This window comes from Haliaeetus albicilla, chromosome Z, assembly GCF_947461875.1.
Source record: "Haliaeetus albicilla chromosome Z, bHalAlb1.1, whole genome shotgun sequence".
Taxonomy (NCBI): Eukaryota; Metazoa; Chordata; class Aves; order Accipitriformes; family Accipitridae; genus Haliaeetus; species Haliaeetus albicilla.
Window position 1 is genome coordinate 5,764,293 of NC_091516.1, and position 23,592 is coordinate 5,787,884.

Sequence of the window (23,592 nt, forward strand, 5' to 3'; positions counted from 1 at the left end):
GTGGTTCTTGTTTTGACTGTACAGAAAAGGCTATATTCCTCAGAAAATAACAAGAGGATCAGAGGCCTCCCTCACAGCCAGTGTAATGTACACTGTTTTTATATGGAGAGGTATTTATATGAACCTGAATTGCAGGTTTAGAGATGCTAAAATTACACAAAATCCTGTTCCTGCTGCCTGTGTAATCACTGTTTTTCAACAGGGTGATTAAGAAGGAGGTAGGTATTTTTAAAATATTTCTACACACAGAAAATAGCATCTGAAGTTACCCCAAACCAAACTGGTAAAACAGAGTAACATTATCTGTGCTCTTAAGTTTGTGTTTAATTGAGATGAAATAAACTAAAAAAATGCAGTTAGCAGTATTTTCTTTGAGAAAGCTAAAAAGGACTCAAGCTCTTGCTTGTGCATCTAAAACTATGTATTTTTATCAAAGCCATTTTATTCAAACTAGTTATAAAATTGCAGTAGTAAAATCAGATGATCCCTGGAAAGTTAATATGATATATAGCAATTGCTTTGAAACAGAATAATTTCATAAAATGTGTTCTTTATGTGCATTAGCTACCTATAAAATTTCAGAGGATGACTATTTTGCTTTTAGCAACCTGTTGACCAACTAAAAAAGATGGTTTCATTTGAAACTCCTTATCCTGTACTGGGGTCCCATTGCTTGTCCTTTTACTGTCCCATAAATGCATTAATTACTACCATAGACTGTTCTGTATGAAAGGAAAGTCATATTGCTACTGGAGCAAATATCCACAGTCCCTGCTTTCTAATAATCTGTTTCATTTTTGCATATCCCTTGAGATCATCTTCCTATGGTCATGTTTTGCCTTACCCTTTTTTCACTGCATGTTAAACTGTATAAAGAATTGTCCTTTTCTTCCAGCCCTACACAGCCCTATACTGTCTGGTGGTTTCACTCTCTCAGACAGTTGCACTGAAAAATACGTGTTCTTAAGCAGTATTCCCAGAGGTTGAATTAACTGGTTTTGTGAAGGCTTTCAGATAAAAATTAAACGGGTCTTGAGGAGCAAATATCAGAGGGGAAACCTTACGGCAGATGAAGGAATGAGTCAGTGAATCACTTTATACTGAAGGCACAACTTATTTTAAGTCTTAACTTTCTTGTTGGGGATTAAATACTTCATGCAGCAGACTGTTGTCACCTGGAGTATTTTCTTTCTGACTCAGTGTTGCCAAGGTGTGGTAGTGTTCAAGCTCAGACATAAGCATTTGACTGTTGCTGAGCAGATCCTGTAGGAAATGCTTCTTATCAGTTAAAAGAATAACTTAAAAGGAATCAGTTAACCATTAACTGACAGGGCAATATATTTTGTGTCTCTCAATCCCCAACTTATATATTTCTAAATTGTATGCATCTGTATGTATTAATATCTTTGCTGTATTTCTTCTGACATTATGACATAATGTCACAGAAACAGCAGTACACGTATTTGAGGCAGCCTAATCCCCAGAGGCTTCTCCACCGAAGTCGCCCCTGGTGAATCCAGTGTACTAACATGCAAGTAAAGCTTCTGAACAGCTCTGGAGAGGACTCCTGAGTGCCTTAGGTGCTCTATCTGGTAAAAGCCTCTTTACCTGTTACCTGCGATATGCTATGCCACAGTGCTGCTGGACTTTTCCAGGGTCATTAAAGACCTAATGAAGTTCCTTTTACTTCAGGTTGTTGGTTGGTTCACCCTGGAGTGGCTATCCCTCTAACAGAACTGGAGATATCTACGCATGTCCTGTTGGTATGTCCAAAACCACATGTAAAAAACTGAATTTACAAGGTAAGTTATAACAAATAATGTCTTGCTACAATTGTTCAGGTTTTTTCCTGGTTTTGTACCAGGACAATCTATTTGTGAAAATTGGTGCCTGCCGCTGGAGTCGGGCCGGGTGTGTGGGCGCCCCAGCCTGTGGTGCCAGCTGCCAGAGCCACGGGGGTCTCAGTGTCAGCTGCTGGAGCAATTGGGGTATTTAGCCTCCAGCCATGGGGGCAGGAGTGGTGTGTGTCCCAAAACCGGCTGCTGGGGGGGGTGGAACCTGGGCTCTGTGGCAGTGAGGGGCTCCGCACCGGCGGCTGGAGTGGGACCGCAAGTTGCAGCCCAGGGGGCCTGGTGCGGCCTGCTGGGGGGATGAGTGTCCATATCTTCCCCAAACCAGGCGTGTGTGTCTGTTCACTAGCAAACTTCCAGCTGGATCTTAGGGGGGCCTCAGGTCCAGGTAACAGGTGGGTGGTGGGTCTGTGCTGGTACGCCCAGGGGGACTTGCAGATGTGGAGTGCATGAGAGACAAGTGTATGAGTGGAAATGAAGCCTTTTCTGCCTCTGTGTGTTTGCAAACTAAGCATAAAATGGGATTTACTTTTGGATACAGTGAAAATATCGGGGAGCAGAGTGTGCTGAGATGCCTACTTTATGTTTATTTGTGGTGCGGAGCATTTCTGTCCTCCACTGCTCCTTCCAGGTTTTTTTTTTAAAGCCTGATGCTGGATCGGAGGAGTCTGGTGTCCTGCGGCATGTAACAGTAGCTACATGGCTGCAGCTACTCAGCCAGACAAAAATACTCAATAGGTAGACCATTTCTTCCTCTCTTTTGCTTTCAGCTCTATTCTGGGCAGGTATTCTAAATGGCCATACTTAATTTATGTCTATAGTTAATGGTTAGCAAATTTTTGGCAAAGATCAGCTTTCCTTTCTTTAGTCTCGGAACTGTATGCAGTCATTTGGAAAAGGCATCTTAGCTTCTGAGAAATCAAGCTTTCGAAAAGGAATTCTAACTTACTAAATCGCTTCTTCATCTTATTTACTCTTCTTTCATGACTTAATCTCCTTTTATTTCAGCTTTAATAAATATTCCAAATGTGACTGAGATAAAGGAAGACATGAACCTTGGCTTGACTCTGATACAGAACTCAAAAACAGGGGGATTTCTGGTACGTATCAAGGACGTATTCAGTACACACAGAACTTCCTGAGGAGAATGAAGAAACTAGAATTCTCCTCCACATTTTTTGATAAGTCCAAGCTGAATGTATTTTATTCTGCCATAGATTAATACATATTTTGCATATTTTAAAATATTCCATCCCACTGTCATTACCTAGGGTTCAAAATCAGGAAAATTACGAATTCTGTCCTTTGTCATTTATCTAAATATCCTATGAAGGGCACATAATTAAAGATTCTGTAATTTAAGTTAGACAACATAGGCAAGAATATTTCCACAATGGACATCTTTAAGGCAGTCTTGTATAGTTCTGATTATGCTTTCAAAACACAGTATGGGATCTCTCCTCCAACATGTGCACTTGGACAGTGACTGCTCTCCTGAGATGTTAGGATTTCTAGTCCCATGGATCTGCGGTATGTTTTCTTTGGTTAGTGAGCTGCAGGAGGATGCATCTTCTATGTGTATATTCTGCAAACCACTCTCCTTGGAGCTTGTAAAACAGATTGCATAATTGAAAGGAAGTTAACTCCTGTTTAATATGCTTTTTTTTATAGTCTTAACCATAAGCATGAAAACTGTTGGCAGTGTAGGTGTATTCCAGTTTGATGCATACATTGTAGGCATGTGCAGTAATTAAGTGAAACAAGAAACTACAGACAAAAGAGCTTTGAGACTCATTTTAAGCTTTGTATTTTTCTGTTCCATCTTCCTAGTAATTGCAAAAGTATTCAAACATTTATTATCTTCATTACCACATAGCCCAGTTCATTGACATACTTAAAAGTAGGTCTAATTCCAACCTTTTCAGCAGCTCTCTTCGAGTTTAGTAAAGTTAATCATAACTTCAAATACAGCAACAGTGCTTTTCTTGATTGTTGGCTTGAGAAGATATTGATAAAAAAATCTTATTCTGTCTCTTGGTTAATATCTTTAATTACTGTTAATACTATCTTATGCATACCCACTTTCAATCAGTATCAGTAATTGCAGCGATTTAAAACACCTCATGCAGAAAAATTTGTATTTTCTAATAATACTTGAACTTCTCTCTGTTAAAAAGAATTTCATGATTCATATATTATTGACCGACTCTCCTTAAATTCCATAAAGTAACAAAAAAAAAACCTTGCAAGCTAAGACATGAACAGTTAGCTACGTCTTTGGCAATAGGAGTTCTTTTTGACATAAGGAGAATGGGGTATTGGAGACAGGTGCTTAGCTGTGACTTGGCCTCAACAAATACCAAAAGCCCCATGACTTAGCTGTGGCAAGAGTTGGACAACAAGCAGAGACTGTCTGCTCGTAATTGCAAGCTGCTGCCAGCCAGGACACTGTTCTGAGACACTATCTCTGGCAGCTGGCCTCTGTGATGGGCTTTTTGGGTTTTGCTCATGGCTGCCTCCTCCCAGCTCACTGTACTCCTTCCTCTTGTGGCTGCTTCTCTCTCAGCCTCCATGCACTTGCACCAGCCTGTGCTGTATCCATGGGCTGCTTGGCTGGAGCATGACCCAGCCTGGCATGTCTGTACTGTATCTTGTGAGTCCTGCTGGTTCAGCTGTTTGATGCCGTGTGATGGCTTCCTACAGGTACCTTGAGTACAGGGCAGTCATTTCCACATGCTCATTACATTTTTCTGAGGCATGCTTAGTCCTGTTGGAAAGGTGCTTAAGAATTCCACTGATGGTTAACAACTTTTTTCCAGATTTCAGATGTAAGTTACTATCTGTTTGTTCCTGGGGCAGCACTGTGCCTTTAGTTGAAAGGAACAGCTCACATCTCCCTACATGTAAAATCTCCCTTCTATATTTAACACCCCACAATCGTTCTCCTTTGTCCTTTGCTTTGCTAAACAAACACAGAGTTTTTTGGCTGAAATGCAACTTTTTAAAATACACCTCTCTGGAACATGAATGACCAGATCTATGCCGTATTCCACCTAAGTCTTTTCAGGGCTCTATATAGTGTATTTGGTATTTCCGTGTCTCAACTGCAAGTGCACTTCTTGTCATGTATTTCCTTTGGATGCTGGCTGTATGCTTATGGTCACCCTGCAATCAGCCAGTGCCCAGTCCGTCTGCTCCTCTCTCTTCTACTCAGTGGGCTCCCAGTTTATGCCTGCATTTCCTAACATTAGTCCTTAAGGGCAGTCTATGCCCCCTTATAATGTTGCATTTTTCAAGTTCATCAGTTCTTGATATGTGATCGCGCTGTTTTCCCCTGCATTAATGATGAATCTTAAATTTCTGACTCTAACAATGCTAGAACATTAGAGCTTTTCCTTTTTTTTTGTTTTAAAGTGAAGATCAGCAAATTTATTAAAACATTTCTATTTTTTGCTCTAAGATTAACATCACAATTTTGAGTAACCACTAATGCAGAAGAAAACTAGAAAATGGGCAAATGAGATTGATGTAAAAAGGACTTTAAATTAAAAATAAAGGCTAGTAACTCTCCTTCAGCTTCATAGTTACCAATATAGGTGATTTGTTCTGTACCTTCCACCTCTGTAAATATCCATATTTTCCAGTAAAACTAATCGTGCCGCATGTAGCAGCTGAAAAGAGTGCTTATCTCAAGATCAGATAACGTAGATATACTTCCTTTCTCTTGTCTAGAAAATCTGCCATCTTCTCAAGTATGTCAGAATAGTTTGATGTGGTCTACCACTGGTAAACCACTGCGTGATTTAGCTCAATTTCCATTTACTTCTGCCTTTAATTACCTTTTTTTCAATATTCTTGAGAAAAGGGTAATAGTGCTGTTCACTTTGTCTTCTCTTCCTAAATAGAGATGCTGCATTTTCTGTTTTCCAAGCTTTCCTGATTGGATAGGGCAATCAGAAATTATACATGATAAAGCTATCATTTCTTTCAGAACAGATGAACAGAAGTTATGTTTTTTCCTTGAGTTCCTAACGTGATTTTCTTTTAAAAAGAAAATCCTTCCCTCCCAAATATCCTCATGACAAAATTCTGTCTTTTTCATGTAGGTACTTTTGTACCTATCTTTCTAATATCAGAAGTGTGGCTGTCATGCAACCAGCTGGTTGATCTAGCTGAAAATGTTTCTTTTTACAGAGGCCATTTTCAGCAAAGAAGCAAGATTATTTTCCCCAGAAGGCAACAAAACATATAGCCATAGCATATGTGAGGCCAGGGCCAAACTTCCCCTTTTAGTTGCAGCTAAATAGGACAGTGCCTACTGTGAGGCTGCACCCTCACTGGGGATGATGAAGTTTAACTTGTAAATATTTTGGCAAAGTGAATTTCCCTTGGGAACAAGGCTTCTCAAACTAGTTAGTGTGTGTGTGTGTGCACGCGCACTGATCACAAAACTCTTCAGTCTGGTCACCACTGTTGGTGGTAATCGGACGTACCGCAAGAAAAGGTCCTCTCTGCGTTTTTGCAGCGATCTGCATGCTCATGGTTCTGATGCCACCTCCTGGTTAGTGGAAGTACTTCTCCGCACGCTTATAAGCGATGTGCAAACACCAACCCTAGTTTTAAAACAATAATTTGTAGAGCAGGTGGCCTAAAGCAGCACAGATTCCTAGCAGACCAAGTCACTCTCCTTAGATGTTATAACTGTGCATATTCTGGAGAGGCCAGCTTGCAGAAGGAGGCACTAGGATGATCATGAACAGAAAGTACTTTAAATGAGAAAGTCTATGAAAGGGGTTACACTGTCACTGTGATTGCAAGGGATTTGGTCTGATAACCCAGGAGGGCTCCTCTGCTCCTATATACCTGTAGTCCTGCTTATTGTGCTTTTATACATGGATAGGGTGAGACAAATATTTGTTGTTTTTATAGTTTCTTTTTGTTGCTGTTTTTAAGACTTGTGGTCCCTTGTGGGCACAGCAGTGTGGAAGCCAATACTACGCAACAGGAGTCTGTTCTGAAATCAGTCCAAGTTTCCAGATCCTAAGAAGCTTTTCTCCTGCTGTTCAAAGTAAGGCAACATGTGCAAAACAGATTCAATTAAAAAACATATCAAACAAAATCAAGGTATGTTGTGTTGGGGACTCTTAATTTGGGATTTTTTTAAAAGAAGTATATGCAAAAACAAAGTCCTGTGATTCACACATAAGGACTGACAAATCGTGATCCAATGCTGATATGAGTATGGACTCACTTCTCTGAATTCAGAAGATTGCACCAGCACAGGCTCAAAATCTGCATATGTTTCTATTGAGTCCTCATTCTGGCAAAACCTTCCTGATCTGAAGTGTTGCCTGTGTACGACCTAAATATGCACCTCTAGATTTAGCCGAAGAGTTATAAGTATATTGAGACTGAAAGTGCTTTTAGTGTCCACTTTTTATTTTTGTTTTAGAGTGTTCCTCTGTCATAGACGTTGTGGTTGTCTGTGATGAGTCAAACAGCATTTATCCCTGGGATGCAGTGCGGGCATTTTTGAAAAAATTTGTACAAGGCTTAGACATAGGCCTTAACAAAACCCAGGTAAGTCAAAGACATCGTTGAGAAAGACCAACAAAAAAAAACAACCCCAAAAGACAATGGGTTTTATTAGCAATTTTAAAGGAAACCAAATGTGCTTTAGCATAACTACAGTACCTCTTCCAAAGCCACAGATTACACAGTTGTCCTATGTCTTTCAGTATTGGGTTTTTTATCTCACAGCTAACCTATTTCAAAATGAATTAGTAATTTGATTCAAAACATAAACCAACTGAAACAGAAGTCTAGGTTATATCTAGAGGAGTCAGATCTCTTTCATGCATTAGGTGTAAAAGTAATTAAAATATAGTCTGTGGGGATGTGGTAAAAGTAGAACAGATTTTTTTGTGGGCTTTTCTTATGGCTCTTACTTTCCAACTACTGCACCTTTAAAATAGGAGTTTTTCCTGCTTGGTTACTATCTGATCTTTGAGTTCTTTTTTCCTTTTAATTTGATGATGGTAAGGAAAATTTTATTGCCTTTTTTTAAAATATTTTCTGTCTTTACAGTTGTCAATTTTCCATAAATAGTTCTGGGAACAAAGACTGGAGCACTGGAAATCTCTCTCCCAAAGCCTGCCTTCTTCCTTGGGCTACTTTGGAAGTGAGGTCCTTAAAAGCTAGGCTACCTGCTCAGTCCTTTCTGACCTCACCTTTAGCATCTTCTTTTTTTCTTTCATACTAAATGTACATCTTAGTGTATGTCTTTAGCTTCACCTGTATTAAAAATAAATAGGGTTTGCAGTGCTGTCAAGTAACTAACCTTTAGGATTTCCTTAGAAGAGATCAGACTGAGGTGCTGTCAGCTTGTAGAATTTCTGCTATTTTCTCATTTTTCCCAGAGCTCTCTCTATTATTGCTATCCATCAGCTCTTCCAGAAGTAACCAAGCAAATATTTAATGACTATTTCGGATTGTTTGCATTAACATATTGTAGTCCATAATAGATTATATAAGGTGCAAGAGCATTTTAGCTTTCTTTGTTTTCCAAATGTGTTAATATTAATTGCTTTCATATGTGTTGAAAGACAGTTATAATCCCATGTGCATCTGCAGATCTTTTACTCCAACCTGATAATAAGTAAGCATCATGATTCTGTGTAACTGATTGTAATGCATGGTAATCTAACATAATTTCTTTATTGTATAGGTGGGTTTAATTCAGTACGCTAATGATCCCCGTGTAGTGTTCAACTTGAATACATATCAAACAAAGGATGAGGTTGTTAAAGCAATGGAGGGAACATATCAGAAGGGAGGAGATCTCACTAATACTTTCAAGGCCATTGACAATGCAAGGTAAAATACATGGATGAGTACTGTGCAGCTATTGTTAACTTACCTTACAAGGCAGCGAGCACATCCTGAATTTCATTCCCACTGAGAGTGCACGCACTTGGAGCCTCTGAGGAGGTTTCCAGTGCCAGACAGAATCCTTCAGGTACATTTACAGTGCCCCATGCAGAACAGTACAGGGATATGTAAACTAGACTTGCTGAAAAGCAGTCTTTAACCATTGGGTTAAACTCTACCCTAAAGTAGTTCTGGTACCCAACAGAATTGTTTGGGCTGTCACAGATGTCTAAATATGACAGTGCATCGAATACCATGGACAAGCTTTTAGGAAAGATACAAAACCATTGAAAGAAGTAAAGTTTATCTAGGGATTCAGTGGGACCAGTAGCATTCTTGTTCGCAGGTCAGACTTTGGTTGATTGCAGGGAAAATAAAATCTCTTGTCTCTTTTCAGTTTGTCACTGCAGCACCAGCAGCATGAAAAATAGGAAAAACTTAAAACAATGTGCTATGACTCTGAATACTTATACAAACCAGGTCTGTTTCTCAATAGAAAGATGCTGTTTTGCAGTTGAATAAAGGACAGGACTCTAGGCCAAAATACATGCTGAATCAAATGGCCTTGAAAAATTTTGTTTAGGAACAGACTCAGCCTTCAATGGAATCCATATCTGCAGTAGTATTGAGGAACATATTAATAACTCTTCCCCTTTTGTTTGAACTTGGTGGAGCCAATTCTTGGCTATTCTGGTGTTACAAAACTTAATAGTTCTGACAAAAAAGACCTTTTTATTTAGAAATATTTGTACAAAAAAAATATTACTTTCCCTGGAATGTACATTTCTATCAGAAATACCATCCAGTCCTACTTGTTTTTTTTTAAAATTCCTTGATTACATTTCTGATGGCTCTTTGAGCAGTGCTTTGAGAAGAAGCTATCAGGAGCATAACTGAAAATTCTTATTGAAGATCGTTATTTTACAAATAAAAAAGTACTGCAGATGCACCTTGTTCTAAGTCAGTGATAGACATCCATTACACTATAGGTACCAAATTCCATCCATTATAAACTGACATGTGATAAATCCAATATTTTATAACAGACAGTATGCCTTCTCACCTGAATCGGGAGGACGTCCAACAGCCACAAAAGTAATGGTTGTTGTGACGGATGGTGAATCACATGATGGCTCCAACTTGAAAACAGTGATAGGTAAATGCAATGAAGACAATATAACCAGATTTGGCATTGCCGTAAGTAATACTATAATTATATATATTGTTGCAATTTTTGAAAGATCATTTTGGTGTGTATGTCTGAAAGTGCATGTTCTATACTTAAGCTGTATATAATGCATGCATTGTTACACTGGTGATACTGAAACTAGGTGAAATTAATGTTTATGAGTTAGCGAAATATTGGTCATCTTTAACTGGCTGAAAAAGCAAAACCAGTATTACCTGAGCAACTTCCATGGTTGTCTCCTTTGCTTTGGTTTATGTATTTTTCCTGTCTGAATGGTGCCTTGAATAGGAATACAGTCTGATAAGCAATTCAGTAATATGAATGAAGGTAATTTTTTTTAATATGTAGAATATTTACTCAAATAATACAGAATGAAATGGAGTAACACTATGATTTCCTTCACTCTTCTTATTGTGTTCTTTTTTACCCAAGGTTTTGGGATACTTAATCAGGCATGAACTTGATACTAAAAACTTAATTAAAGAAATCAAGGGAATTGCTAGTCATCCAACAGACAAGTATTTCTTTAATGTGTCATCTGAAGCTGCACTACTGGAAGAAGCAGGAACACTTGGAGAGCGCATTTTTAGTATAGAAGGTAAAATACTTACTGTCTCTGAAAAATTAGATCAGATTCTTCCAGCTGATAAGGTAAGGATTTTATTTACTTTCACCTTAGTGTAGTACTGTGAAAATGAGGGGCAGCTGAAACTGTGAGCTGTTCCCTGCTCCCCAGGAGGGCTCTGGTTTGCACAGGTGTTCCCCCAGCTACCCCACCCCTAATGAGCCTGAGCTTCAAGTTAGTTTCTGCAGTTTGTGGGAAATATTCCCTAATTTCTGAAGTTTTCAGTCAAATTATGGGCTTCAGATATCCACTGGCGGCTTGTCCATATGCATCCAAATACATTCAGAGCTATTACCACTGGAGGAGTAAAGGTATCTTTATGCTTGTCAGATTCACCTGTGTGAACACTAAACAAGTGTAAATTTATAAAGCAAATCAGAAGACTAGGTTACTGATAACAGAACTGAAATGCTACAGTAATGCAGTCTTTGTGGTGGGCACCTACCAGGTTCCATCCCTAGCATCACCCACAGTACTCTGTCTACTGTTTGGAGGAAGGTGCTGTGTAGGTGATACAGAGACTCTTCTCCCCCAGAAGCCAGCTTTTTAAAGTCAAATTTAGACCTTGCTTGGGAGGCTTATGACCTGCCCTTAGCCCTCCCTAAAGAGCTTTTCATGGCAGCAGCCTTCCTGTGCTCAGGATGAAATCTTCCCTTCTCTTTGACCTCCATCTGTTCCTTACCAGGCCCATGCTGCTAATCAAGTCAAGGGATCGGTTGAGCTCCCTGTATTGGGTTTTGCTGAGTACTCCCATTGAATTCTCATTAATCGAGTCCCACCCATCTAGCTTAGGAAATACTCCTGGACATCACAGTATTTTTCAAGACAATTACAACAGGTTTTTTACAAGTCCTATATGACAATAAACATTCATATTCTGTTTGAAAGTTGTGAATGTACAGTTATGAAAGCTGCTAATTTCAGTGTATTATTAGTGCTTCCTAGGAAACATAAAAAGAGTTTAGCCACAGTGACAAGACTGTGCAGACTGATTCAAGCCATCTTTATCATCATCTTCTGCCTTTTTTTTTGGAAGAGACTCATAGGATCGTGGCTTCATCTTATCAACTTGCCATTAAATCCTCCAAATATTTTACAGTTTATGAGATCTTAGATTTCCGTTGTTTGTAAATGTTGGAAATGCTCTAAGAGAATTGGTGGGTTTGGAAAAAATAACATACAATCCCTATATAGCTACACTCAGAGGCAGTAAGATGGGATCTCTTGTGTGGTTCTATAGTGTCAACCGTATGTGAATTTTTTTTTTTTTTTTTTACCAGGTACAGATCAAGGTGATACATTCCAAATGGAAATGTCACAGGTGGGCTTCAGTGCATATTACTCACAAAAAAAGGTATGTGAATTTAATTATTTAATGATACAAATAGATGTAATTACATAGATATGAATGTTTAGAAGTGCAACAAAATAAGACTAATAAAACAAAATGACCAATTTTAAGATTTTTTTACAAGCAGGAGTATGTCAAATTATCTTCTTTTTTTTTTTACTTGAATGCCACAAAAATCACTTCTAATAGATGGTGTATATCTCTAAAATGAAAAAATATACATCAATATGTGAAGTTATGTGAGTAACTGTTTCTTTCATGTAATGATTTTGAGATGTGTTAATCCAATGATTTCAGTGATTTCTGAATTCACATAGCATGAAAAATTCAATTGCTCCAAGTTAATATTTTGCAGTTGAATAACTCAGAAGAATTGAAACCATACTGTAAAGCTGGTATATTTCTAGGCAGTCAGCAAGATATAAATAAATGAAGTCTGAAAAGAATTTATCTAACATTTATAAAGTTAATAATATTTATTTAAAGCATATTTCACTCTAGAAATCAGAAATAATAATAAATCAGATACATTTTTCATGCTAATGAATTTTAAGATTATCTTGACCAAATACATTCTCTTTGTAAAATTCAAGTGTGGTTCAAGCAGCTTTCAACTGAGAATACAGGGAGGTTTTTTCCTTCTCATAGCCCTTAAAGGTGAATGAAATAATTTTTTTAAAAGTCCTCTGTATTTGCACAAATTGAAGTTTTAATTTACCAAGCACTTGGTGCTAGGAAATGGCAAAAATTAAGGAAGATTTGGGGATTTCTTCAGGAAAATTACACATCCTATTTTTATTGCAGTTTTCTGTAATGGTATCTCAGTTCAGTGAAGAATTTTAATGTGAATAATCTAAACTATGTTTGTTTTCTGTGTACAATTATAAGATGAAGAAGTATTTCTGTATTAAATATTCTGTATAATAAGCCATATTAATTTGGATTTTAGATTTAACTGTTCTCTTAAGGGCATCTCCCTAGTTAAAGAATGAAATTTTGAATCTTTTTCCATCAGCTTCTGTGTGCTGTCATGGCACTTCTGTTGTCAAAAAGGGGGCTTTAGCTTTTTCTTAACAGTTTTGTTTGTGTGATCTTCAGTCTTCTGAGGATCATGAGTGCATAAAAGCATAGACTTGGCAAGCCCAACCCCAGGGTGGACAGGCTTAGGAAAGTATCACAGTGTTTAAATAAAGCCATTTTATCTTGAGTTGCAGTGCCATGGGAGCTAAAGCAGTCACTTATCCTCTTGCAGTAGAGGGTGACAGTTCCTCTTAATAGGGCAGTAAAGTCCTGCATGTAAGTGGTAACTATAAGCAGCTCCAGTCAACTGCTTGCAGTCATTAGACTGTGCATCAGTGCCTTAAACACAGTGATGTAGGAAATACGTATACTAACTTCAGCTTCCCCTCACACTTTTTCTAAAATAGGTAGCTCTAAAATACTGATTTTTATTTTTTTAAAGGATATTCTGCTGCTGGGTGCTGTTGGGGCCTATGACTGGAGTGGAACAGTAGTTCAGGAGTCTTCAGACAGAGTCACCACCTTTCCAAGCCATGTATTTGAGAAGATTTTACAGGACAGAAACCATAGCTCTTATCTAGGTAAGGGCTGAAATACAAATCTGGAAATGTATCAAACCTTTGTTAAGATATTAAAGAACTTGGAAAATTCTGCTCTAGCCAGACTCCTGTTAAGAATGGATTTGAGAATATGAAAAGAATTATGCATCCAAAAAGATTTTATTTACTGGTTAACAGTTGGAATGGAATGAAATCCTTATTGTGGTTTTAAAATTCTACTCATATCAATGTGTTAAGCTGGAAAAAAATCAGGCTATGTCACAGAGACATAAGAAATCATGAGGTTTGAAAAGGCTGCTTAATGTATCATACTGATCATTATGGGTACCTTTTCTTTTAAAATTTGCACATACTTCCCCAATTACATGTGGATGAGAAGCTGATTGACTTGCTATCGTTCCATCTGTGCTTGCTCTTTCCTTGGCCTTTCCCAGTTCAGTTTATAGTTTTAGAAATATTGCTGCAGTTTAACAGAGTTCTTATTTATAACCCACATATGTTTTCTGGTGCATGTTTTTGTGACCAACTAGACCCAGTCAGTTTGTATTCTCAGTTCATTTAAATGTTTTCTGCAAAGCTACAACATGCCTGCTCTGGCGATTCATCCCTGAATAATGCTCCTACATTAAGCACCTATGACTTTCTTATCCTTGAAGTTATTTAATGCAATGCTAGTTTTGCAACTCACATGCTCTTTTCCCTACGGCTTAGCATTACTTGCATCCAACACAATGAATAAACTAAACCTAACGTAATGACCAGTAGCTCTTTTGCATGTGTGACCTCTTCAGACTTTCTATTCCTCCCTTTTCTAGAATAATTCTTAAAAGGTCAGGTCATTCCCTTTCAGCTCTTCTCCACAAGGCACTTTTAGAGTATTGGCCTTAATCTTTTTGGAGCCAACAATGTTGTAGCATTTTCTGTCCTTTCATTTCCCTTCTACTTCCTTCTGTCCCACACTAAGACCTCTCTGTACCAGCTCGCTCTCACCAGCTAAGGGCTGCTAGTACATCACAGCTCACTAGATTGGCCTCCATTCTGCACTGCACCCTCTCACTTCAAATGGCTGTATGCTGTATTAATTAGGAACGTGTGGCCTTAACTTGCAGGATAAAATTTAGTTTTGTTGTTGCTTGTTGAACTTCTAGTGTCCAATGATGTTCTCTCCCTAGAAAAACAGTGTCCGAATCCAAATCTGAATTAGGCTGGTATATGTAATGACCAAGGTGTAATCCATTTAGGCTGTGCTCCTCACATTGTCCTGTAGCTTGCTAAAGCTGCATATTCTGCCCAATCACTGGATTTTGTTGTTCAGTTTAACTGCAGTCTTTATAAAGGATGATTTTGTTTTCTTCTGTTAAAATAAATTTGCTTAATTAAACCACAGAAATGTAAAATATGTACTAATGCTAGATTTGTAGTGCTAATACATGTTTAAAATATTTGCAGGTATTAAAAGATGTTTCCTGAAAGCAAATAATGTTAGAATAATGGGAATGAGGATTAAAATATTCAAAGAAGTTCAATCAACCTAAGCCCTTCAGCTGACAAGCTATTAATACAGCCTGTTCTATTCAGCCAAAGCACTGGGCTGTGGTTTGGTGAGCTGTGGGAAAATGCACTGCAAGCTTTGCAGAAGCTAGGTGTTCCTCCCTAATTTGAAGGCTGGCCCAAATGTTCACCTCATGTTTCTCTTTATTTCTTCATTCCAAAGATATTCTTTGCACTCTTTTTTGTATCTCCTTCACAAGCATGACATTTTTGTGGTCTATGTTTTACCGAACAGGCTAAAAACTATTGTCCATGCTATCCTGCAAACTTGCTTCAACTTGATCTGTGTGTCATTGTTCTCTCCAGAAGACTATTGCAGATTTTACACATATGTGACAGCTTAACTTCCTGTCTGGAAGCATCATTCTCTGCAAATAACATACCAGATTGACTCATCCTCTGTGCTTTATGGATAACCGACTGACAACTTGTAGTTAATGGCTTCTCACACATGTTAAATGTTGGCTTCTCTCCCCAGGTTATTCTGTTGCCGTTCTCTCAACTCAGAACTCTGTCTATTTTGTTGCTGGCGCACCAAGATCCAACTACACTGGCAGAGTAGTAGTTTATGATGTTGACAGCAATGGTAATATTGCAATTGTGCAGTCCCAGAGAGGCGAGCAGGCAAGTATATTTTGGTCATGAATGCAGATTTTGCAGGCATCTGTTTTTATTGACACAGCAGTAAATTGCAATGCATTTGTTCTGAAAATTCCTCTTTCTTCCAATGCATTTAAAATCCACTTGAACTTTTCTCTGCCACTAGACTATTTCAGTGAGGTTAACTGAACTCTTAAACAGTATTTTAAGAAGTCATCCAATTAGTGGTAAAAGATAATATACAAAACTACTTAATGTATTATTCTGTCAACACCTCTAATTGGGAGAGACTCAGTGAGCTCCACTCTTCCTGAGAAGTTGTGAAGTAGATGACATCAAAAGAGAGATTTGGAAGCTCATTCTCTTTTTCTCCATTTGGAAAAGAGCAATGAGTTTAGATGGGTTTGGTTTTGTCTGTTAGACAGACAGATCTGAGAGTAAATGAGAGATTGGGTAGTTTCATGTGCACAGTGTAATATAAAAAAATATACCTCCCATAGTTTATTCTCTGATTGCATTCTTACTGGTGAGTGATAAAGCTATAGCAGCGGCTACTCGGCAGAAGCAGTGGACACATGGTAAGGATATGATTCTTCAAACACTGGAGTATGTTATATAGTAATTTCATTCCAACAGGCAGTTTCATTCATTAGTATTGGACTGTTTCTGGGTGTAATTTTTCTGAGTCAGGTGCTAAAACATTACGCTTTACAAAATCCATTTACAAACATGACTCTCTTACTACTGGTTTCAGATTGGCTCCTACTTTGGCAGTGTGGTGTGTTCAGTGGACGTTAACAGGGATTCTGTGACAGATGTTCTGCTTGTGGGTGCACCAATGTTTATGAATGACCTGAAGAAAGAGGAAGGAAGAGTATACATGTTTTCCATCACAAAGGTAAAAATGGCACCGTAGCAAAGCTGGAATCAGCTTCCTGCCTCTTCGTGATAAGTGCTGATATTTTCACTTGCAGCTGGAGGGATTTACTGTTGTTCCCTGCACTACTGTTTTACCAAGGAAAAAGCAGTCCAAACTGCAGTAGTACTTAGTGGCAGTGTCTGTTCTGTTAAATCAGGGAGTGATCAGAAGAGTGGTGCCTGGCCCCACAGCCAGACTCGCACAAGCCGGCACTGCTTTGGGCAAGCTTCTTTCAAAGCAGACTGGCCACATGCATGCTAAAAAGCCTTTGGCCCTGGATCTCTTCAGGGCGTCTAAGACACTATTTAGTGTATCTTGTTCAAAGTGTTAGAAATATTGCAAGTGGTGTTTTTGTAATGAGAAACGGAGCATGTCCTTTTCCCAGGGTGTGGCATAAGGGCAGGGGTAAATAGTGCCAAATCTGCCTGGTTAGAGGACTGTGGACAGAGCCCTTCCCAGTGCAATCTTGCCCATTCTGCTTTTCAGGAGCAGCCACAAACTTTCCCCAGAACTGCTTGTGAATGTAATATGGGAATAAAGCCAGCTGGAACAGACCAATATGGAGTCAATAAGCAAGTTAGTCGCTAAGCACTATTGGTGACTAGGGGCATGCTGCTCTAGGTGGCTCCCTGGTCCTGGTTCTAGGCATCGCGCTAGGCAATGTACACAAATATAACAGAAGGTTGACCATTTTACTGAAAAACTTAGCTCAAGGCTTTTGCTAATTTATTGTTTCTGATTTGATTTTGGCAAATCCATTCAACACCTAACAGTATTCCCAAAACAGTTCTAATAAATGCTCTTCTGCAGTTTTTTGCATTGTTTTGTAGACTTTCACACTAGATGGTTGCTATTACTCATGTTGTCTCCTTTGTTCAGTGAAGCTATGTTATTTGTCCAATTCTTGACTGTGTTTTTCATTCAGACCTGTAGTCGGTGGTTTCAGAATATCTATGTTAACAGTTCTGAAGCCTCTGGCACTTTTGAACAGTCTCTCAATCAATCAGTGGCTGTCTGGATATGCAAAGTAAATTAATACCTACTGTCCATCAGAGAAAACAGAACATGGTCTTTTCACTAGGTAAATTGCAATCAAATAAATAGAGAGGAAGGAACATCCATCCTCTTCGGTGGCTGCTCACAGTCATCATCCTGGAGCAACAGGAAACTGTACCCTAAGGCAATTTCAAGGTAGATGGAGGTGCTGGAAGTGGTACTGCTGGCAGCTGACATTGGCCTTTGTTACTGTGGAATTAGACACAAAATATGGAAGAAAAGAAAAATGAAAGGATTTTTTTTCATGTTTTGAAAACTGAATAAATTGGAAGACCATCCTTACAACCTTTAGTCTTTGTCAAATGTTAGGTTTAAAATTATTAAAAAGTTAAGAATAATGAAAGGCTGATTTAATTTTTTTTTTAAGAATCTGAATTTGTGCAACTTGTCCATGTTGCACAAATAATACTTTTCTGGTGATTTTTAATAAATAACTTGGCTGGTATTTCTAAAATTTTAAGCACAGTGTGATAACTGAGGTTAAAGATGAGAACGATACTTGCCAGAGAGTTGAATTTAAGCTAGTGTAAATGTGATCATTTAACTATAAAGATCTCCAATCTTTCTTTCTTCATTGGCACTGGAGAGGTCAGGAGTTTAGCATTTGGACACATGTTTTTTGCATTAGTTTAGTTAGGAAATTCCATTTCTGTTTCAAAGAATTATGTCCAGTTACATAATTTCCATTCCCTCTGCATAAAAACTGGTAATCCAAAACTGGAAACTGTATTTTTCAATGTATTGTGAAACTTTCAGAACAGTCAGATGAGGACAGTGAGAGCATTTCAGCTTCATACATATGTTATATTTGCTGTTAGTGCTTTGCATAGTATGCTTTGATTTTGCTGTGTAATGCTTGCCAAGACTCTAAGACATAATGCAAACTGAATGGGCAATACAATAGGGAAGGAATTCAGGGTTGAGCAGTCCAAGGGGAATGTACTGGAAAACAGAAACAAAAAACAATGCACATAGATACTGCTCCTAAGTGTAGTCTGGTGCAACGATAACGATGGTTTTGCTTTTTCTTCTTTTTGCTTTTTAAAAGGGAATTTTGGATCAACAAGAACTCTTGGAAGGTCCACAGGGGTCAGAAAATGCTCGCTTTGGATCAGCAATCGCAACACTTGCAGACATTGATTTGGATGGCTTTAATGATGTTGTAATAGGTGCACCACTGGAAAACCAAAACTCTGGAGCAATTTACATTTACAATGGATTTCAAAAGACTATACGTACCAAATATTCTCAGGTAAATAACTTTGTTGCATAATGCTGTACTCAGTGCCTTTAGATCAGCTAGAGGAAAACAGAAAGATTTTCTATCTTTTAATTGGCTACTGTTTCATCCTCTTAAAGGAGTACTGTTATTCTCATGGCTTATTTCAAGTTTTGTGCCTCTCCTTATTTCAACTGTCACCATACCCTGGCTGATGTTGTAGTGCTTATAACTGAAGTATATAGATGAAAAGGACTTACAAGATGCTCTGTCTGAGCCTCTCAGAATTTTTGGTGCCTGCATATGAAGTCATTTCCTATGCATTTTTTTACACACATTATTCAGGTTTTTAGCACTGATGTACAGCAATGAAGATTAGATAAATCCCAGCTCTGTAAATTATAAATAAGTAGTATTAAAGGAAAAGACTTTCAAAGGAAAAGTCTTTGCATATCCTATATGCTAACATAATGGCAATTTTAACGTCACTTTCCATGCAGACTTTCTGGTTGTAGAAAGTATTTGTTAGAAGTCCTGTTAAGTTTCCTATTCTTTGAGTTGCTCAATATGAGATGGAAAAAGTTTCCAGTAAGTACTAGCTGCCATACAGCATTCAGTTTGTGGATCTACTCCCAAGGCAGAAAAATCTAGTCCATTGTCTGCCCGAACAGGGAACGAAGAAGTGCTTAAAAGCATCTGAGATAACATCCACAAAAGCAATTTGTTTAAACAATGCCTTGCATATACAGGGAGCATCAGTGAAAATCTATTGCTTAGGCTGCTATATACAGACTTAAGCACGCTTGTGGCAAACTCAATAACCAAACTCTCTTTCCCAGAAAATTTTAGGATCAGATTCTGCTTTTGGACAACGGTTCCAGTTCTTTGGAAGATCAGTAGATGGCCACAGAGACTTAGATGATGATGACATTACTGATGTATCAGTTGGTGCTGATGGAAATGTGGTTCTGCTATGGTTGGTAAACTCTTTCAGAAAGGAAGCACTTAATGATTCAGATGCAAGTTGAGCATTTAGTTAATTAAACATTAAAACAAACAAACCAAAAAGCTCTTTCGTTCCATGTGTTCAGAGCTAACACACTTATTGCCTCATTGCTGCTATCGTAGCTAGCTGAAAAACAGCATTAGACTAAACCTCTTTTAAGCATGTATCATCAAACCGTCAAAAGCCAAGGCAGCATGGGGGGCAGAGTCAGGGCATGCAGGGGGAAGCCAGGTGGTGGGGGCTGCCAGGAGAGACTTGGGCAGGGATGGGGAAGGCCAGGAGACACCCCTGCCTGCTGCTGCTGTGGTCCAGAAGGAATGGGCAGCAGCAGGGAATGGGCCTTGCTTGAGAGTATTTGTAACAGCAGGTTGTACAGCAGTAGCCGCAGTATAATTTTGGTAGCTGAGCTTGAGGCAGATGAAACCACTTCCCACACAACCTGCGTGACCTTTACTGACCGGTAGGCTGATATGGGAGAGAGAGTTGTCCTGCAGGGTAAGGACAGAGAGCAGCAGAGAGTTGGCACTTATTTCTGGCAAGAAACACATCTTTTCTGGCATATGGCCTTTGCCAGAGCAATCTGAGTACTTTCACAAAATAAAGAAGAAAGGCTTCACAGAACCCAAATCTTCTGCCTCCCTAAGTACTGTTCACTTTCCACTACTTGCTTGAGGAGCTAAATTAAAATGCAGCTTGCTTTCCTATCTGTTGCCTGTCTTCTCGCCTGAGGCTCCCCATTGTATGAAGAACAGCATCACTGAATTGCTACTTATTTCATAATGAAACAAGATTATTAAAAATGAATGGTCACTTTGGACCTTTGACCCACAATAGAACTGCTGCTGGTGCTGGCAGGAATTTCATTAAAGAAAATTATGCTCCTTGGAGTACCAGAATTTATTTAGATTTGATTAATGAAGATGCTCATTCTTCTTTCACTCTGGCATTTGGTCTGATTAATGAGTTTCACTTTTGATTAAAGTGTTTGTTTTTACATGCAGGGTTCCTTTGAAACTTCTTCAAACTCTTGATTAATTACATGAAAGTTGTTTTTCTGAAAAATAAGATTGTTAATTAAAATGAAGAATTACCTTTCTTCGCCTTCCCAGAGGAGCTCAGTAACTTGGCTAAATGAGCAGAAGAAGGTTACTTATTGGGAAAACAGGACAAGGGCTTCATTCTCTGTTATCTTAAGGGAAGGATTAGAGCATTAGTATAAAGACATTGATTACCCATTAATTCGACATGATAAATTATTGTCATTACTGAAAGCTATTGTATCAACAAATTCACTTATATGCAAAGAAAAATAATTTTACCAGTGCCATTAAAAAAATGTTTACATTGGGAACCAAAAAATCAATGTTACATTTACAGATAGTAATAGACAACAGCTTCTACATTATCCAGTGCTCTTGAAAATCACATGTAACCTTTTAAAAATATTTTTCAGGTCACGAAGCATTGCAAATGTGTCCATAATTGCCTCATTTAAACCTGAGAAAATAAGTCTGCTGAACAAGAACACAGAAATAACTGTCAAAATATGTTTTCAGGCTACATTTAGACCTGCTAAGAGAAATAATCAAGTGGGTAAGAGTATTTCAATGACTTGTCTTATATTAATTTCTTCAGAAGTCCATTATTAAAATGAGTAGTGGAAATTCTAAAGATATATTAGATTGAACGTCAAGAAAGGTAAAATCAGTATAAAACTTAAGTACTTGAGAAAGTGTTAAGACTTACTTTCATCACTGGCTCCATAATCTTTGAAAAGTGAGGAATTAACAGTATAAAGGAGAGCTGTATCCTTGCTGTTCAACAAATCCCATAAAATGTCATTACTGAGAAGCTGATTCTTTTCAATCTGCTGATCTCAACAGCAGACTGCAGACTTTTGTTCTCTTTTCAGAAAAAAAAGTAAAATAAAATAGAATTTTCATAGGCTCAGTGCAGATGTCAGTGAGAGAAGTTCTTCTTTCCAGAGGACAGGAGAGCACCAAATATTTCAGAGACCAGTACTGGCCTCTCATGAAGCTATTTAATTAAACATCATGGATAACACCAGTTGGATTGCTTCAGTGCTATGTATAGTGCCTTTAGGAACTCATGATTGTGAGCTATAAAATAACAGTGAACTTCCACAGTGTATTAGTCATAATATGAAGAGGACAGAAATTATTATGTGATTGAAGAGAAGATGCAGATTCTTTATAGTGTCCTCAGAGTTCAGGGATATTGTTGCAAGGCCCCTTTATCTAGCATAATCCTGGCCCTGCTGACTGGCTTCTTGCCTGAGCTGCAGGCTCAGACATCTGCAGTGGAGACTGGATTGATGGCCATTTAATGTGCTCTCTGCGGATGAGAATTTACGTCAGGATTTAAACCTGTTTGACTGCTTTGAAAAACAGAAGAGAATCTTTTTTCATTTTGAGACTGCTCTGTGTTTAGCAAGCTACAAACAAAGTAAAATATTTAGTGTGGTTTGGAAAGCGTGGTCACCCCGTAATGTTGAGTGTAGTAATGAGATCATGGGCAGTCATACTCAGCAAAAAATGTACTGTTATTCTTCTTGTAGCTATAAAGTACAATGCAACATTGGATGCAGATCTCCAGTCCTCTAGAGTGACTTCTAGAGGATTGTTCAAAGAAAATAATGAAAGGTACATGCAGAGGGATCTTGTGGTACGTCATGAGGAGAATTGTGTTCATGACGTCTTCAGTGTACAGGTAAGTGCAATTGCAAGCAATCTGGTGTGACAAAAATGATGAGACAACGATGTTGATGGATTTTATGTCTGTAAGATGAATTTCATGCATGGTGTACTCAATGATTCACGTTTCTCAAATCCCCCACAACTGAAAAACACTTAGTAAGGTTCTGATTTCAAAGAAACTGTCAAATTCCGCACAGGTTTTTAGGATAGAAGAGGTAGTTCTTAATCATGTAATTCAGCTCTGACATAACACAGAGCCCATAGTTCATAGTTTCAATAGATTTTAATTTCCCTCTGAGTAGATTCTTCTGTAAGAACTAAGACACGTATAGAAATGTTTTTTCTCAAACTAACATTTCAGGCAGACTTCAGGTTCATGCTAGACCTAGGTATACACATAGGAAAAAAATAAAAATAAGCAAGTCTCCATCTTTCTCTAGAACCAAAGACCAAACACAGCCCTGAGAGTTGCCTTAAGCAGCCTGCATGATGCTAGGTCAGGTGGAGGACTTCAGTTCCTGCTTTGCAATGCAATGCAAATGTCTTTGACTTGTTCATCACATTTAGTGCCATTGTGGACCCATGAGCCATAGCGCTAGAAGAGTATTCATCCAGTACAAAGAAACAGAGGAGACATGAGGGATATTGTGTTTTAATGTTGCTCAGGCCCAGCTGCTCTCTGTGATGGTAAGTCAGAATGGAATAGGAATTTGAATTCTGCAGCCAGGTGAGAATGAAAGTCACCTGGTAGTGGCTTTTGAGGACCAGCTTCTGCAGCTGCAGAGCATCCACATGTTCCTTAGCCCTACAAGTGACTGTGATGAATAGAGTCTCCAGGAATCCTAGGAAAATGAGTTTTATCATGGAAATGGCACTAAAAGGTGTTTCGCAAGAGGAGCCCACATGAAGCAATCTCACAAAATTAATTTCAGTCAAGAAATGAAGCTGTGTACTGTTACTTCTTCTTGTTTAGAACAAGTATGATTTTACTATGCATTC

At 38.4% G+C, this 23,592-nt stretch overlaps 1 protein-coding gene across 1 annotated transcript in view; it reads left to right on the plus strand.

Annotated features, from left to right (window-relative positions):
• The window catches only part of ITGA2 (integrin subunit alpha 2), a 70,330-nt gene that overhangs the window by 26,083 nt on the left and 20,655 nt on the right, over positions 1 to 23,592 (plus strand). Inside the window, exons 3-17 of the mRNA XM_069776302.1 lie at positions 1,693 to 1,802; positions 2,859 to 2,950; positions 6,804 to 6,918; positions 7,303 to 7,430; positions 8,578 to 8,726; positions 9,827 to 9,977; positions 10,402 to 10,567; positions 11,875 to 11,948; positions 13,408 to 13,546; positions 15,555 to 15,700; positions 16,431 to 16,574; positions 18,700 to 18,903; positions 19,710 to 19,846; positions 21,330 to 21,469; positions 22,455 to 22,606. Coding sequence (XP_069632403.1) covers positions 1,693 to 1,802; positions 2,859 to 2,950; positions 6,804 to 6,918; positions 7,303 to 7,430; positions 8,578 to 8,726; positions 9,827 to 9,977; positions 10,402 to 10,567; positions 11,875 to 11,948; positions 13,408 to 13,546; positions 15,555 to 15,700; positions 16,431 to 16,574; positions 18,700 to 18,903; positions 19,710 to 19,846; positions 21,330 to 21,469; positions 22,455 to 22,606 — 2,047 coding nt within the window. The remainder of the gene's footprint in view (positions 1 to 1,692; positions 1,803 to 2,858; positions 2,951 to 6,803; positions 6,919 to 7,302; positions 7,431 to 8,577; positions 8,727 to 9,826; positions 9,978 to 10,401; positions 10,568 to 11,874; positions 11,949 to 13,407; positions 13,547 to 15,554; positions 15,701 to 16,430; positions 16,575 to 18,699; positions 18,904 to 19,709; positions 19,847 to 21,329; positions 21,470 to 22,454; positions 22,607 to 23,592) is intronic.